Source organism: Neomonachus schauinslandi, chromosome 6 (assembly GCF_002201575.2).
Source record: "Neomonachus schauinslandi chromosome 6, ASM220157v2, whole genome shotgun sequence".
Taxonomy (NCBI): domain Eukaryota; kingdom Metazoa; phylum Chordata; class Mammalia; order Carnivora; family Phocidae; genus Neomonachus; species Neomonachus schauinslandi.
In genome coordinates this window covers 45268068-45285445 of record NC_058408.1, presented here as the reverse complement: position 1 = coordinate 45285445, position 17378 = coordinate 45268068, and the positions used below count along the sequence as shown (strand labels likewise).

Genomic DNA, 17378 nt, shown 5'->3' with positions numbered 1-17378 from the left:
TTTATAAGTTCTTTATATATTTTGGATATTAACACTTATATATCATTAGCATTTATCATTAACATTTATATATCATTGGATATGTCATTTGCAAATATCCTACCCTATTCAGTAGGCTTTCAGGTTTGTTGTTTCTTTTGCTGTCAGAATCTTTTTATTTTGATGTAGTCCCAATAATTTATTTTTGCTTTTGTTTCCCTTGTCTCAGGAGACATATCTAGAAAACATTGCTAAGGCCAATGTCAGAGAAATTACTGCCTATGCTCTCTTCTAGGATTTTTATGGTTTCCTGTCTCACATTTAGGTCTTTAATCCATTTTGAATTTATTTCTATGTATGGTGTAAGAAAGTGGTCCAGTTTTCCCAACACCATTTGTTGATGAGACTTTTTCCCATTGGACATTCTTTCCTGCTTTGTTAAGAGTAATTGACCATGGGCGCCTGGGTGGCTCAGTTGGTTAAGCGACTGCCTTCGGCTCAGGTCATGATCCTGGAGTCCCTGGATCGAGTCCCGCATCGGGCTCCCTGCTCGGCAGGGAGTCTGCTTCTCCCTCTGACCCTCCCCCCCTCATGTGCTTGCTCTCTCTCATTCTCTCTCTCTCTCAAATAAATAAAAAAAAAGAGTAATTGACCATATACTTATACACTTCATTTCTGGGCTCTCTATTCTGTTCCAGTGATCTCTGTGTCTGTTTCTGTGCCAGGACCATACCGTCTTGATCACTACAGCTTTGTGATATAACTTGAAGTCCAAAACTGTGATTTCTCCAGCTTTGCTTTTTTTTTTCAAGATTGCTTTGTTATTCAGGGTCTTTTGTGGTTCCGTACAAATTTTGTTTGTTCTAGCTCTGTGAAAAATGCTGTTGGTATTTTGATAGGCATTGTATTAAATGTGTAGACTGCTTTGGGTAATATAGACATTTGAACAGTATTTGTTCTTCCAGTCCATGAGCATAGAATGTCTTTCCATTTCTTTGTGTCATCTTCAATTTCTTTCATCAGTGTTTTATAGTTTTCAGAGTACAGGTCTTTCACCTCTTTGGTTAGGTTTATTCCTAGGTACCTTACGGTTTTTGGTGCAACTGTAAATGGGATTGTTTTCTAAATTTCTCTTGCTGCTGCTTATTAGTGTACAGAAATGCAACAGATTTCTGTATATTGATTTTGTATCCTGTGACTTTACTGAATTCATTTGTCAGTTCTAGCAGTTTTTTGGTGGATTCCTTAGGGTTTTCTATATATATAGTATCATGTCATCTGCAAATAGTCAAAGTTTGACTTCTTCCTTGCCGATTTGGATGCCTTTTACTTCTTTTTGTTGTCTGACTGCTGTGGCTAGGACTTCCAATACTATGTTTAATAAAAGTGTCTTGTTCCTGGGGTGCCTGGGTGGCTTAGTTGGTTAAGCGGCTGCCTTCAGCTCAGGTAATGATCTTGGGGTGCTGGGATCAAGCTCTGCATCTGGCTCCCTGGGAGCCTGCTTCTCCCTCCCCCTCTGCCTGCTCATCTTCCAACGCACGCGCTCTTTCTCTCCCTCTCCGTCCCCCAAATAAATAAAATCTTTAAGAAAAAAAAAAAAAGTGTCTTGTTCCCGACCTTAGGGGTAAAGCTCAGTTTCTCCCCCATTGAGGATGATGTTAGCTGTCGGTTTTTCATAGCCTTTATGTTGAGTTATGTTCCCTCTAAACCTACTTTGTTGAGGGTTTTTATCATGAATGGATGTTGTAGTTTGTCAATTGCTTTTTCTGTGTCTGTTGAAATAATCATATGGTTCTTCTCCTTTCTCTTATTGATGTGATGTAGTGAGTTGATCTGCGAATATTGAACCACTCTCACAAGCCAGGAATAAATCCCACGTGATCGTGGTGAATGATTTTTTTTAATGTATTGTTTAGTTTGACAGATATTATTTTATTTATATTTATATTTATTTATTTATGGGAGGGTGAGAGAGAGTGAGTGGGGGAGGGGGTGCAGTGGGAGGGGCAGGGAGCAGAGGGAGAGAGAGAATCTTAAGCAGGCTCCACGCCCAGCACAGAGCCCAACGTGGGACTTGATCTCATGACCCTGAGATCATGACTTGAGCAGAAATCAAGAGCTGGATGCTTAACTGACTGAGCCACCCAGGCGCCCCAACAGATGTTATATTTTTGACACAAATCTCATCTACACAAACCTTTAAATGTGGCCTATCTGTAAAGATCTATAAGAAGAGTGTAACTGATTGACAGTCTGAAGATTAAGGTAAACCCCCAGCTACTACAGACTACACATGCCCAATGGTTTTAGATTTTCTTGGAAAACTTAATCTAATAAGTAAGTGAGCTTTCATAGCTGTACTTAGTAACATTTGTGCCTAATTATCAATCCTTGGGTCTTGATATCAAATAAATTTATCAATCTAGAGTTTCACAGAAGCACCTTGATAGTTAACACTCGCTGTACCTGCTCATAAAATTTTAGAGCAACGCAGATTTGTGTGCAAGTTAAAACTCGCAACTGAGCTGCGGATGAGTGACAGCAGTGGTAACTCACACAGAGTGAAAGCACGGTCAGTCCTGCTACAGCAGGAACTTGTTCCAACACCGCTGGTCCATTAAAGAACAACCTGAGCATGGTGCAGATTTCACACTTTCTTATATGTAATTTCAGAGGAACAGAGAAAACTACCCAGCTGAAGCAAGCTACTTAGCAATGCACCACACACACACGCACACACTTTAAACATGTACCAGAACCTCATTCACATCGGGTGTTGCAACTTTACATTCAGTTTCAGATAACCTTCCTTCCACCACATCCCACTGACCCACAAGCTGCAACCCTTCCAAGGACCACTTCCACCAGCAAACTTTGACTCTTTTTCAACAAAAAGAGAAAAAGGGTCAGATTTACCATCATGTTGACATATTTCTTAACCATTTAACATGTGTAAAACTGGTGTCATTTTGATTAGGTTCCTATCTTCTTTTTTAATGTATCTCTTATTAAGTTTTTTTTTTAAGATTTTATTTATTCATTTGAGACACAGAGATACAGAGAGAGCGAGCGAGTGAGCCAGCATGAGCAGGGGGAGAGGCAGAGGGAGAGGGAGAAGCAGGCTCCCCCCTGAGCCAGGAGCCCGATGTGGGGCTCAATCCCAGGACCCTGGGATCATGACCTGAGCCGAAGACAGATGCTTAACCGACTGAGCCACCCAGGCGCCCCTGTATCTCTTATTAAGTTTCTGAGGGATGTGCCTCAGACCCATTTTCCCCAACACCCTTTTTCTGGCATGATTTGGCATAGCATGAGGTGATATTTGGGAATGAATAGGTCATGTCACAGTACGTAGGACTGGCTGTAAACCAACTACTGCTCCATGCTGCAACATGGGTGTATCTGGACATTGAGTCAAAAAAGAATGGCAGGAAGGGGGTTATGAGACTGGAGGGCAACAATGACCGCGTTAAGTGGGTTTTTGTTCCTCATGAATTTGTTTGCCTGGGCTCAGGACTGGAGGGCTTCACACACAGACCCTGTATATTAAAGAATCTGATTTATACTGCTTCTCCTCTCTTGTTACATATGAATGCTATACACTAAATTATTTTTGAAAAGAATATATATGATGCCATTGAGTACAAAAGCAGGTGAAATTAATCAATATATTTTTATTGGTACATATACCCATAAAGATGAGAATTATAAACACAAAATCTCTACGGAGAGGCTGCAAGGACAGGTATGCACAGGGATGGGTAAAGGTCTATTTTGTCAGCTGAATGATAGGCATGAGTATTCTTTGTACTAGTTTGTCTTCAAAACACGATCTGGGGAAAATAAGTCTTTCAAAGGGTCTGTGAGGTCAAAGAGATCAAAGCTACTTTCAATAATAAGACTAAGACATGATTTGCCTTTTGCATTCTCATTCTTGCCAGAACGTACAACAGTTTTCCAGTGATACATGACATGTGATTATCAAAACAGACTAAATTCAAGAGCAGTTATCAGAACCCATCTGTCTTCCATGAAGCCAGACATTAAGAGATTTGCAAAAATGTAGACTCTCACTCTTTTTGTTTGGGAAAAATTATTTTCGTAATTACATGTTCCTTATCTTAACATGTAATTAGTTATTATTTTGAAATGAGTATTTTAAAAATTTTCAATTCTAATTTCTAATATAGCAAATATAGATAGATACAACCTACATAAACAAAAGGTCTTTAGGGTCCCCAACAATTTTGTAAAATATAAAGGAGTCTTAAGGCCAAAGAAATTGAGTAGCACTTTAAACCTTATACTTGGGTTTATACACACGTGTGCGTGCACACACACACAAAGCTCTTTTGGTATGTATGAACTATTTCATATTAATAAAGGTAAAAAAAAATCATAGTGTAGTGCAGACATAAAATGAATCCTTCTCCAGCACACCAAGTGGTGCTGTATATGGTAAAAGCGTATGACAACGGCATTATCTATACTACAGATGGGACTTACCGATACTCAGACTGTGAAACACAATCATAAAGTTCCTGGGCAGTGAACTGGACATTTCTATTTACCTGAAAAGAACCAAGATGTAGTTAATAAAAATGCATATGAAGTCAAAAGAGCAGTAAGAGCACAAGTAGAGTGACCCATATTCTGAGGGAACAGAATGTCAACTTTCTAGTGTTTGCATAAAAAGAACAATCACAAGTTCAGTGATCACAACGCATAAAAAGATCACAATCAGTGCTCTCAATGTTTTACACAACACTGAACTGTGTAAAAATACTAGTCCTATTGTTACAACTTCATCCGTTCAGAGAACCAGAAGAAGTGATCAAGGGTTCTGGGGTTAGTGGGAATCTCAACGAAGCAGATAATCACTTTGTAGATCAAGTGGAAAGAGAAAAATGTGTACTCCATGCAACACTAAATTTTACTCCTACTGGCTCTTATCAATAGATTCAGGCTTCAATTAGCTTAGAGTTTTAGAAGATTTCTAAAGCACATATTCAATATTTCTTTTCTAAAAGAAGCAAATGTCAAAAGGTTAAAATAACTATATTTAAAGGACTGGAGTACAGTTGGGGTCATATAGGTAGACCTTTTTTTTTTTTTTAAGATTTTTTATTTATTTTTTTGACAGAGAGACAGAGAGAGAGCACAAGTAGGCAGAGCGGCAGGCAGAGGGAGAGGGAGAAGCAGGCTCCCCGCCGAGCAGGGAGATGGACGCGGGGCTCGATCCCAAGACCCTGGGATCACAACCTGAGCCGAAGGCAGACACTTAACCACTGAGCTGCCCAGGCAGCCCTAGGGAGACCATTTTAAAAGCAGAAGCAGCCATATCTTGTTTATATTCGGAACATCAGAAATAATTCAAGCTGAAAGAAAAAATTAAGCATTCAACTTTAACAACATTTGAATACTATGGGTGACCGTTGCAAAAACTAGTACTGAAGAATCTTCACTTTCATTTAAATACTAAGTTTATAAAAAAGTTTGATTTACAGACATTTTCTAAAGAAATGTCTTTTTCAGACTGTCAAGGTCTAAATATTTTGACTAATATGTGTAAGTTCATAATATAATTCAGAGATATAATTTACACTACTATAAATATAAAAGCCTTGATCATACAAAGACTCATCATGGCACACATGTGGAAGACACAGTGATGAAATCCTGTATTTCTTGAGGCTTCCTATTGATTTAGGCTATATTGTACTTATGTGCAGGGAAAAATCTGGATATTAATAAATTCTTTTTATCAGATAACAAATCAAACAGTGCCTAAGTTTTCAGAAATTCTGAATTAGTGATGGAAAACTAAATGAGACTATCTTCTGTTCAATTTACTTCAAAACATATTTAAATAGTTGGTATAAATTTTTTGGTGAGGAAATTATCATATTGTGTAGAAAATGTTTCATTCACTAAAGGTTAAAAATACACAGTTTTTATTTTTTTAAAGATTATTTATTTAGAGAGAGAGAGAGGAAGAGCGCACATGCCTGTGCAAGCAGGGGGGGAAGGGCAGAGGGAGAGGGAGAGAGAGAATCCTAAGCAGACTCCATACTGAGTGTGGAGCCCAATGCAGGGCTTGATCTCATGACCCTGAGGTCATGACCCGAGCCAAAAGCAAGAGTTGGACGTACAGTCAACCAACTGAGCCACCCAGGTGCTCCCATAGTTTTTATTTTTTATTATTTTTTTAAAGATTTTATTTATTTGTCAGAGAGAGAGAGCGCACAAGCAGGGGGAGCGGCAGGCAGAGGGAGAAGCAATCGGAGCCCGATGCGGGACTCGATCCCAGGACGCTGGGATCATGACCTGAACTAAAGGCAGATGCTTAACCAACTAAGCCACCCAGGCATCCCATCCCCCCATAGTTTGTAACTACAATAGTTTAAATCTATATAATCCTAAATTTTTGCTTACAATTAGGATTATATGTTTATGTTATTTAATTATATATAATATTTAATATTATATTTAATGACTGTATAAAATTGGTATATAATTATAATTAATTTTTAGGTACTATAATTTATAATTATTAAAAGATCTTCTAAAAATGTTTAAGATATACATTTAGAGTTAGACTGTTAGCCAGTCCAATTCCTTTTTCTTTACGTGTTCTACTCTCATGTCAACAAGACTCTGATATTTTCACTATTACTGTCCCAGTATGCCAGGACCTATAATGTATGCAAACTTAAGGCCGGCAAATGTCAACAACCTTGCAGATGTTTGATCAAAGGATGAAGGAAATAATCTGTTCTCGATCAACTATTGAGAAAAATCAGCTAAAGAAGTGGTTTTGAACCTGATCTGAATAAAAAATATGTATACAAAATCCTAAAGCCTTTAGGTTTTTAGAAGAAAAAAATATCTAGGGCGCCTGGGTGGCTCAGTTGGTTAAGCGACTGCCTTCGGCTCAGGTCATGATCCCGGAGTCCCTGGATCGAGTCCCGCATTGGGCTCCCTGCTCGGCAGGGAGCCTGCTTCTCCCTCTGACCCTCCCCCCTCTCATGTGCTCTCTCTCTCTCTCTCTCATTCTCTCTGTCTCAAATAAATAAAATCTTTAAAAAAAAAAAAAATTTAGAAGAAAAAAATATCTAGATGTAACTTTAGTTTTAAAAGCAATCCCCACATACATTTAGATACTTATCCAGACCACAGTTCAGGTATAAGGGTGGTGTGGCTCCAGGTCACAGATGACTTAAAAAGTAGGCAGCAACTAATGATGTAATGTATAGTGATTAACATAACAATAAAATTTTTTTTAAAAATTAGGCAGCTAATTTACTACTAATAAAGGAAAATCGAAGCACAAATTCATGACATATATCACAGGTTCTAGCCTGAAGTATCTCTTTTCATCATATTCATCAATTTTGATACATTTTTAATTACTCATATTAGGGCATTTTGAATTACACTGTTAAATATCAGCCACGTCTCAAACAGAGGTGGCTCTTTCTCCCTGGGGGCCATCGGGGTCTGTGAGCTCCAGTGGGGCGGTAGGATATTTTTGGTTGTCACAGTGACTCAGATATTGGGATTTAGTATGTGAGGAGCAGCGATGCTGAACACTCTGCAGTGTTTCACACAATGGAGAAATGACCCATCCCAAAATGCCAACCGCACCCCTAGTGAGAAACAACTCTGTGTTGGAGAAAGTGTGTTATAGGACTCCATGTTTTTATTTAATGAATGAAAGAAAAGGTTTAATCTGTCTTTGACAAACTTCTGTGGCCTTTAAAAATTTAAAACAAATGCCAGTTAAATAGCATTCTGATAGTTTTAGACCTCTATCATGTTTATTTATAGTAAAACTTGTTTATGGTGGAAATATGATAAGCATTTTAAAGTATTTCTCATACCTCATATTTGATTAGGAAGTTATAGAGGGTCTCAACATCTTGATAATTACTGTTAGGGGCCAAAATCCTAAAAAATAAAATAAAAACAAAGGAATGGGAATGAATGATTTAAAAAAATAATAATACCTTGAACTTTTCCTCAAAACATACCCATACTGTGAGATTATTTATCGTACAGTTTAATTCAACAGAAATCAATTTATTAAAATATCTTTGCTTATTTATATTGATACTTACATCACTGCTTAACCAACAACCATAAGCATTCTTACGTGAAATTCACCTTTTGAGTTACAGTAATACAGATTTCTCAAAAGGTAGATAGAAATGTGAGGGGCATTTACACTTCCATACCTTTTAAGCAGCAGGTAATGCTTGAAGAGTTCCCACAGAAATGATCAAATAATCCCAGTAGACAAGTGATTAAACTACCAGACACATAAAAGAAATCCTAATAAGAGATTTCTGACTAAAGTCAAATAATACTGTTTGAACTATTGGCCTAGCATAGTATGAAAAAGCATGAGTGAACAGAGCATGTCCATCACTGAGAATAACACTGAGTCATAAAAGTAACAATGGAAAGTAACATAAATGACATAAAAATATAAATATATAAATAACAAAAACATAAAAATACAAATGGAAACAAGGAAAAAAATAAAAATAAAGGAAATGGAAGAACATATTTCTCCATCTAGCAGTAGAGTATTAATTCTTATTTTCTTATACTAAGGATTTCTGGGTCTTTTCAGTATGAAGCTTTTTTTTTTTTTTTTTGCTTTTGAAAAAGAAAAAGAAAAATGGTCTTTTTATTTTGGTATAGTGATGATGAGCCATGCCTGCCTGCCTGCCTGCCTGGGTTTTCTAGCTGTGTGACCCTGGGTGAGTTCCGTGTAACTTATTTCCCTTTATCTGTTAAATGAGGATGGTAGTAGTGCTTACTTCATATGATTCTTATCAGAATTAAATGAGTTCCTTAGGAAAAGTCTTTAGAACAGTGTCTGACATACAGTCAGCACTAAATACATTATCAATTATGATAGTAACAATAACTACTATTATCATCTAATAGTTTCAAGGCACAGAATAACTGCACAATGATTTAACTAATGAGAAATGAAGCCACCTCAATTCATTCTTAAAATACAAGTGCCTTTTAATTACAATGTCTCTAGGTCCTCACATCCTTGCCAATGCTTGACACCTTCGGACTTGAGAGTTAATAATTGAGAGTCAATCTCAATAACCTTAATGAGATCTTTAAACTATTTGGCGTTTATTAGACTTGTGGGAAAGCTTTTATAATTTTTCAGGACATAGTCAAATTTTTAAGGGGGCTGTACTCCTTGGGAGGAGACACATACAGAACGCAAAAAATACTAGTTTCATGGAAAAACTTTTTTCACCCAACAAGTAATTTTAAAATACAAATAATCTCCCAACCAAAAAAAAAAAAAAAAAAGGTGGGGAGGGGAAGGATAATACATTAGAGAGAGTCCATAAATAATTCACTTAAGAAAATGAAAAGAAAGCAATCTAGGCAAATTAAACTAATCTTTCAGAAACTCAATGGAAAAAAATTGGGTGTCCTAATTTTTAACCAAATGTAAACAAACTATCAGCAATGTGGAATAATTTACATCTATTCATTCTTCTAGTTTTGGATTATTTCCATAAAAGAGGATTAGGAAATTAGATGTAACAAGATGTTTTATATTAAAAGCCTTATAAATTCCAAGCTAATATCACAAAAGAAGGTACTTTTCCAGAGAATAAAATGAACATCTCTCTGTCCTGAAATACTTCACAGAGAAAATTGGTTTGAGGTAAATTAGTCATTTATCTATAGCAACAAGTCATACTTAAGGTGAGAAATAAAGAAAATAATTACATCATTCCAGTTTTCCAATTTTTCCAAAAATTTTAAACTCCCAACCTGGTTTTATTTATTTTTTTAACAATTTTACTGAGGTACAGTTTGCATACTGTAAATTCACTCCTTTTAACAACACAGTGATTTAATAAGTTTACAGAGCTGTACAACGATTACCACAATCCAGTTTCAGAGCATTTCCTTCACCCAAAACAGATCCCTACTGCCCATTGAGTCATTTTCTGTTCTCACCTCCAATCCCAGCTCCAGGCAACTACTAATCTACTTTGTCTCTATAGTGTTGTCAGTCTGTAAGTTCTTTCCCTCTTATCATCACAAAGCACAGTTGTCACCATAAATAATATCCTACTATAATACAGAGTCCAGTGGATGAGTCAAAATCTAGTGGATAGTGGCTAAACCTCAGAATGGATCTGGTAAGTAAAAAAGCAAGATGCATACTAAAGATGCCCAAGAGCAGAACAAGAGACCCTTTATTCTCTCATTCAACAAATATTTGGGACCTACTATGAGCCAAGCACTGTTCCAGGCCCTTGGATACATCAGTGAACAAAAAGACAAAGATGCAGGGCGCCTGGGTGGCTCAGTTGGTTAAGCGACTGCCTTCGGCTCGGGTCATGATCCTGGAGTCCCGGGATCCAGTCCCGTATCGGGCTCCCTGCTCAGCAGGGAGTCTGCTTCTCCCTCTGACCCTCCCCCCTCTCATGCTCTATCTCATTCTCTCTCTCAAATAAATAAATAAAATCTTAAAAAAAAAAAAAAGACAAAGATGCATAGTAGACCAAAGCATCATAATTCTAAAGAGCTTGTGAAAGAAAAAAAAATCCTGACCAAGCACAGGAAGATAATGAAGGAAGAAAAATATTGTTCATTGTTACCCATTTGACAATCTCCTCCCACTTGTCAATTGCTACTTGTAAACAAACCAGTTTACAAGTTATTCCAGTGATGAAACACAGGAATTTTAAGTTTCTAAGGAAGAAGGCATTTGCTCCAAATGTAAAGATCTGATTATTTGACAAAATATCACAAAATTATATTCTAATGAAGAAAGGCATATTGGTATGCCAGCATCATTCACAGATATAGTACTGTTATAATCAGACTAAAACTATACAAGCTATTTTTTAAAACTAGGATATACAGGGCGCCTGGGTGGCTCAGTTGGTTAAGCGACTGCCTTCGGCTCAGGTCATGATCCTGGAGTCCTGGGATCGAGTCCCTGCTTAGCAGGGAGCCTGCTTCTCCCTCTGACCCTCTCCCCTCTCATGCTGTTTCTCTCTCTCTCTCTCTAATAAATAAATAAAATCTTTAAAATTAAAAAAAAATAAAACTAGGATATACATTATAGGATTTGTTATATAATTTATTCTTAAAGGTTGTTTTGGGGTGCCTGGGTGGCTCAGTCGTTAAGCGTCTGCCTTCAGCTCAGGTCATGATCCCAGGGTCCTGGGATGGAATCCCGCATGGGGCTCCCTGCTCCGCGGGAAGCCTGCTTCTCCCTCTCCCACTCCTTGTGTTCCCTCTCTCACTGTGTCTCTCTCTGTCAAATAAATAAATTCTTAAAAAAAAAGACTGTTTTGAGGTAAACTGAGCCCCAAATAGACTAGGCCATCTTTATTAAAATACACTCAATTTAGGGTTGAATTTAGACTTCATTATGTCCTATGAACTCTGAGCTGATGAGAATGGAATTTGGCCTGATACTAAAAAAACTGCCAACTTCCACTAACTAGAAGTACAGTTTGTTGAAAATACACAAAAAAATAGATGGAGAAAAATGGTTTATGGACTTCCATGCCTTAGTAATTCCCCACACAGAAATTCTTGAGAGGTCAGCCTTCTCTATAGCTTTCTCATTTTTTTTTCTTATACCAATGTGAAAACAAAAGACTCTTATAATGAAAGTCCTAAAATTACCCTCCAATGGCAACTTTTTAAAATAATAGAATGAAAGAATTAGCCCTTAAAGGAAATGAAATACTTTTCAGAAAATGGCCATTTTTAATTTATAAATACATCCACATTTGTCCTTTCGAGAGAAATTTATAATCATCAATAAGTATTTATCTAATGCATACTATTTTCTCAAATGTGTATTATACTAAGAGCCATGGAACTTAAGAGAAAATTAAAAGACATGATTGCCTCTCTTCAAGTTGTTTATAATCTGGAAATTTCACTTTAGAATTCTGGAAGCAGAATTTGGGAATAGACATCTGAAATAGTATTTAATCCTCAGGTATAGATTATTTACAAACCAAGTCTGATCCAAATGCACTTTGGTTTCTTTTAGAACAGCATCAACAATAACATACAATGTCTTGCTGAACACTTACTCAGAGTCTGACACTGCTTTACACACATATTACATACATCATCTCTCATTCTTTTAACATCACAAATTTAGTTATGTGACCTTGATCAAATGACCTGCTTTTCCGTTCCTCACCTGTGAAATGAGGAGAGAGTAGGATTTACCGTGTAAGGTTATTCTATGAACTACATAAAATGTATCTAAGATGTTTAGCACAATGCCTGGCACATGTCAAAAAATATTAGCTGCTATGAAAACCAGTTTTCAGATGTAGAAACCAAGGGTCAAAGTTATAAAATACTTGCCCAAGATCACACATAGTGGTGGTAGGTATCTAAATCTCAACTGGTTTAACTCTGGAGCCCATGCTTTTTCCACTAATAAAAAGGATAACCACCACTATCTTCTTGCCTCTAAATGATTTTACAAAGTCAAATGAAATAAGGTTCTTTTAAAGAATTTTAGAGGCACCTGGGTGGCTCAGTTGGCTGAGCGTCTGCCTTCAGCTCAGGTCATGATCTCAGGGTCCTGGGATCGAGTCCTGAGTCAGGCTCCCTGCTCAGTGGGGAGCCTGCTTCTCCTTCTCCCTCTGTCCCTCCCCCCGCTCAAACTCTCTCTCTCTCTCTCTCTCTCTCTCTCGCTCTCGCTCTCTCAAATAAATGGATAAAATCTTTAAAAAATAAAATAGTTAAAAAATTCTAAATGTAAGCAAAGAAACTCTTTAATTTGCCTTCCATCAAATGCTTCTGGTGAACTGTTTTGTGTATGTTCAAACACTCCATCTTTGTAGCTGTCACAGCTTTCTCAAAGCCACAGAGGAAGTTAGTAGCAGAACCAACACTCACTAGAAGTCCTGACACTTAACCACATAAGCACTTTGAGTTTTCTTTTTTATCTATGAGCAATTAGCATTAAGTAAGCAACACGTTGATCTGAATCACACAAATTTCATTTCCATCTCATCCTATAACAGATCTCTTTAAGAAAAAAAAAAAATTATCCACTCAGTTTTTTTTTTTTAAGGAAGGGGTGGATGGGACAGAGGGAAAGGAAGAGAGAGAATCCTAAGCAGGCCCTGTGCCCATCAAGGAGCCCAAACTTGGGGCTCAATCTCACAACTCTGAGATCATGACCTGAGCTGAAACCAAGAGTCGGATGCTTAACCAACTGAGCCACCCAGGTGCCCCATCCACTCAAACTTTTTTTTTTTTTAAAGATTTTATTTATTTATTTGACAGAGAGAGAGAGAGAAAGCGAGAGAGGGAACACAAGCAGGAGGAGGGGGAGAGGGAGAAGCAGGCTTCCCGCTGAGCAGGGATCTCAATGTGGGGCTCGGTCCCAGGACCCTGGGATCATGACCCGAGCCGAAGGTAGATGCTTAATTGACTGAGCCTCCCAGGTGCCTCTCCACTCAAATTTTTTAAAAAGACAAAAATTAATAGAATAATCTAAAATTAAAAATCAAACAATGCACTCAAATGGACTAATTTTTAAATTAGAATTTTAAAAATTCAAACAAAGCTTTTCTCCTATTTAGAAAAAATAATGCAACAAACTTAGGAGCGGGAAAAGATGTCTAGAATATTCAAGTTTAATATCTAATTCTAGAAATTCAAAAGAAGGGAGAGCATGTTCTTGGATATTTATAAATCATAACTTACATCCCACAGAACTGAATATATTATGTTCCTTGCTGGCAAGATAGAGTTTTACATTAATATCGTATTTAAAATAGTTTTTGAGAGTGGGAAAAAAATTAATATGTTTAAAAAGTAATTATATGGCTTATTTCACTTAGCATAATGTCTTTCACTTAGCACAACGGTTTATCCATGCTGAAGCATATGTCAGAATTTCCTTCCTTTTTAAGGCTGAATAATATTCCATTGTATGTATTATACCATAATGCCTATCAATTCATTTGTTGATGGACACTTGGGTTGTTTCCATGTTTTATGTATTATGAATAGTGCTGCTATGAACATGGGTATGCAAATATGTCTTTGAGACTCTGTTTTCAATTCTTTTGTGTATATACTTAGAGTAGTCAAAATTATAGACAGTAAAATGTTGGCTGTCAGAGGCTAGGGAGGGGGAAATGAGGAGTTAATGGGAATACAGTTTCAATTATAGTTTGGATGAAAGTTATAGAGATGGATAGTATGTTTTGGCTGTGCACTATGAATGTATTTAATACCACATGAATACACTTTTAAGTACACTTAAAAATGGTAACAATGGTAAATTTTATGGTATATTTTACCACAATAAAAAAATTAGATTAAAAAAAGTAATTATATAAAGTGAAAATGTTTGTTTACAGCAGTATTTGAAAAACTCATTTACGTTCTCTAAAACTAAGAACTGACTCAAGATTTAGTTGTTATTATTATAAGCTGCTGTTACACCATTACTGGGGATAATATAATTTATTCCACATCTAGCCAGTGCCAGGGACTGAGCAAATGCTACCTCTAATCTCTGCAATTTAATAAAGCAACTATTACAAACTCCATTTTCTAGATCAGGAAACAGATACAAAAAGGTTAACCTATCTTGGTGACAGAGTTAGCAAATGGATGGAAGTAGGATTCAACTTCCTATTATTCTGACCCCCCAAAGCTCTGCTCTTCTGATTTTAATACAGTGATATACCTGGACAATCAATACTACCAAACTGGATTTTGCTGATGAGAGTTTAAAATGTATTACTGATTAACTGGGTGAAAATATATCAAATCAACAATAAGGGAACACTCTCTGGGAAAAAAAGTCTTAGATCCTAGGGTACCTGTTTTATTTTTCTGGCCACTTACTATAAGTAAAATTAAAATGATATGTTTTCTATAGTTAATTTGATGAAATCAGCTATGCAAATGGGAGATATCCATGAGCCCTAAATTTTGAAAGAACACCCTATATAATTAAAACTGGTAAAAAGAAAAAAATTAAACAATTTAAACAAATTAGATAAATTTTATGTTCCTGTTTTCCCTTCAGGGACAAAGAACTTTGCAAGTTGATTATACTAACTAGATATAAGTATTAAATATAGGAACTTTTGAGTAATTTGGCCTAAATTAATAATTAAAATTTGATCTACTGGAAATCTTTTTTTCTAAAGCTGGTGGTAGGACAAGAAGAGTTCATAGGTAATTTTAATGACTATATTTGTAATTTAATTATAAAAACAATTCTAGGGCGCCTGGGTGGCTCAGTTGGTTAAGCGACTGCCTTCGGCTCAGGTCATGATCCTGGAGTCCCTGGATCGAGTCCCGCATCAGGCTCCCTGCTCGGCAGGGAGTCTGCTTCTCCCTCTGACCCTCCCCCCTTTCATGTGCTCTCTCTCGTTCTCTCTCTCTCAAATAAATAATAAATAAAATCTTTAAAAAATAAATAAATAAAAATAAAAACAATGCTACAGAAGGAAAATATAATTCCAATAGTTAAAGGAACAGATATGACTTACATCTGTGCTAGATGTATATATACATACAATAAAAATATACTGACAAATACTACAGCTTTCTGTTAATTTTGTAGGAAGGTTACAATACTATATATCCATATACTTTTCACTCATCCTTTTATCTGGGTCATTAGCCTCTACCTCCAGTGTATTTTCTACATTCGCATTTAAGCATAATAATATAATGGTCATAATATCAGTCTCTCTGGAGTCAGTCTGCGAAGTAAAAGAGCAGTGATTTAAACCTAAGGAAGGTGGCTCCAGTGTCTATGTTCCTACCCAAAATGACTCTAGATATATAGAACCCGTACGATGAATACTCATCCCGAGATATGGTTTGCAAATATACAGTTGATAGAACCTTAATGATCATCACATTCTAATCAAAGTCATCAAGACATATCCTTAGGAAACGGGAATGTAATGAAAGCAATGTAAACAACACTGATGTCTGTCCAGTTGTGTTTCAAAATTTTCAGATAACTATCAGAATTGATATAGTCAACAAAAAGTAGTAGTCAGCATAGAACTTGGAAAAAGAGATTAAAGGAAAAGAATTTCCCTGCATAGGGGCACGGCTGACCCCCACCATGGCAGATGAAGCTCTAAAGTAGAAGAGAGATTACTTTAGCTTGAGGCCCACACCCTCAGGAGTCAGGAACAAAACTTGGTAATAATCTAGTTTGCAGTGTAAACTTTCCTCTACGAGTCATCCAGTTTATAAACATTTTGGTTCTGTTACTAATTTCAATGTAAATAAATAAGTGGGAATTCTGATATATCAGCTTACTTTGTTCTCAATTTGATTACTGTGAGTCTGAGAAGGTTTCAGTAAACTGATAAAATTCCTAACCTTGCAAATTTGGGGATCAAATTCTGTACCCTGTAACTACACGATCATGGCATTAAGATCCAAGTGGCTGGGTAGTTTCTTCCTAATTATTTATTTCAGCACTTATTATCACATGTTAATCTTTATGTGGAATGGGGATATACTAAAAATCAAAAGAGTTGCTGCCCTTAAACAGCTTACCATCTAGTCTCACTTTAAATCAGGTAGTACAAACAAAGTATAAATAAGAGAGAATCTATAGTGACTAATGTTGGTTGAAGAAGAGAACAAGGTAGCTGAGGTAAAAGGGATGGGAAGAAGAATTTTCACTGACTGTATATCCTCTTTTGCCTTTTGAATTATTTTTAAGCAATGTGAAGGTATTCTATATTCTTAAATGATTAAATAAAATTATTTAAAATAGGGAAAAAAGAATTGAAAATAAAATCTGAGGAAATAAATCTGAGGAAATTATTCTGAATATGGCGCAGAAGGATGAAAGAGGTGGGGGAAAAAAAAAGAGTTAAGAGATATGGCTGAGAGAATGAGGAGAGGCAGGAATACAAATTCCAAAATAAGAGAAGGAGAATGGGGGACAGGCAATAACGGAAGACAGAATGAAAGACAATTTCTAGAACCGAAGGTAGGAGTCTTCAGACTGAAGAAAGCATACCACATCTCAAGAAAAATTAAAACACTTTTCCAAGATGGTAGAGGAGTAGGAGACCTTAGTTTTGTCTGGTCCCTGGAATTCAGCTAGATAGCTATGATAGCTGAACACCTGTGAACTCAACCAGAGCTCTAAGAAAAGAATTGCAGCAATTCTACAAATAGAAAAGTGACCACATTCTGCAAGAATGACAAGATGGAAAAACTCACCTCAAAAAAGAGAACAAAAGGCAGTACTGACTGCCAGAGACCTAATCAGTATGGATATAAGTTAGATGTCAGAACTAGAGTTCAGAATAACGATTATAAAGATACTAGCTGGGCTTGCCAAA

General features: G+C 36.5%; 1 protein-coding gene across 1 annotated transcript in view; it reads right to left on the bottom strand.

The window, feature by feature from the left end:
• SWT1 (SWT1 RNA endoribonuclease homolog) overlaps nucleotides 1-17378 on the bottom strand; it is a 95753-nt gene that overhangs the window by 9275 nt on the left and 69100 nt on the right. The window contains exons 16-17 of the mRNA XM_021682861.1: nucleotides 7863-7929; nucleotides 4486-4550 (exon numbers count right to left, since the gene is read on the bottom strand). Coding sequence (XP_021538536.1) covers nucleotides 4486-4550; nucleotides 7863-7929 — 132 coding nt within the window. The remainder of the gene's footprint in view (nucleotides 1-4485; nucleotides 4551-7862; nucleotides 7930-17378) is intronic.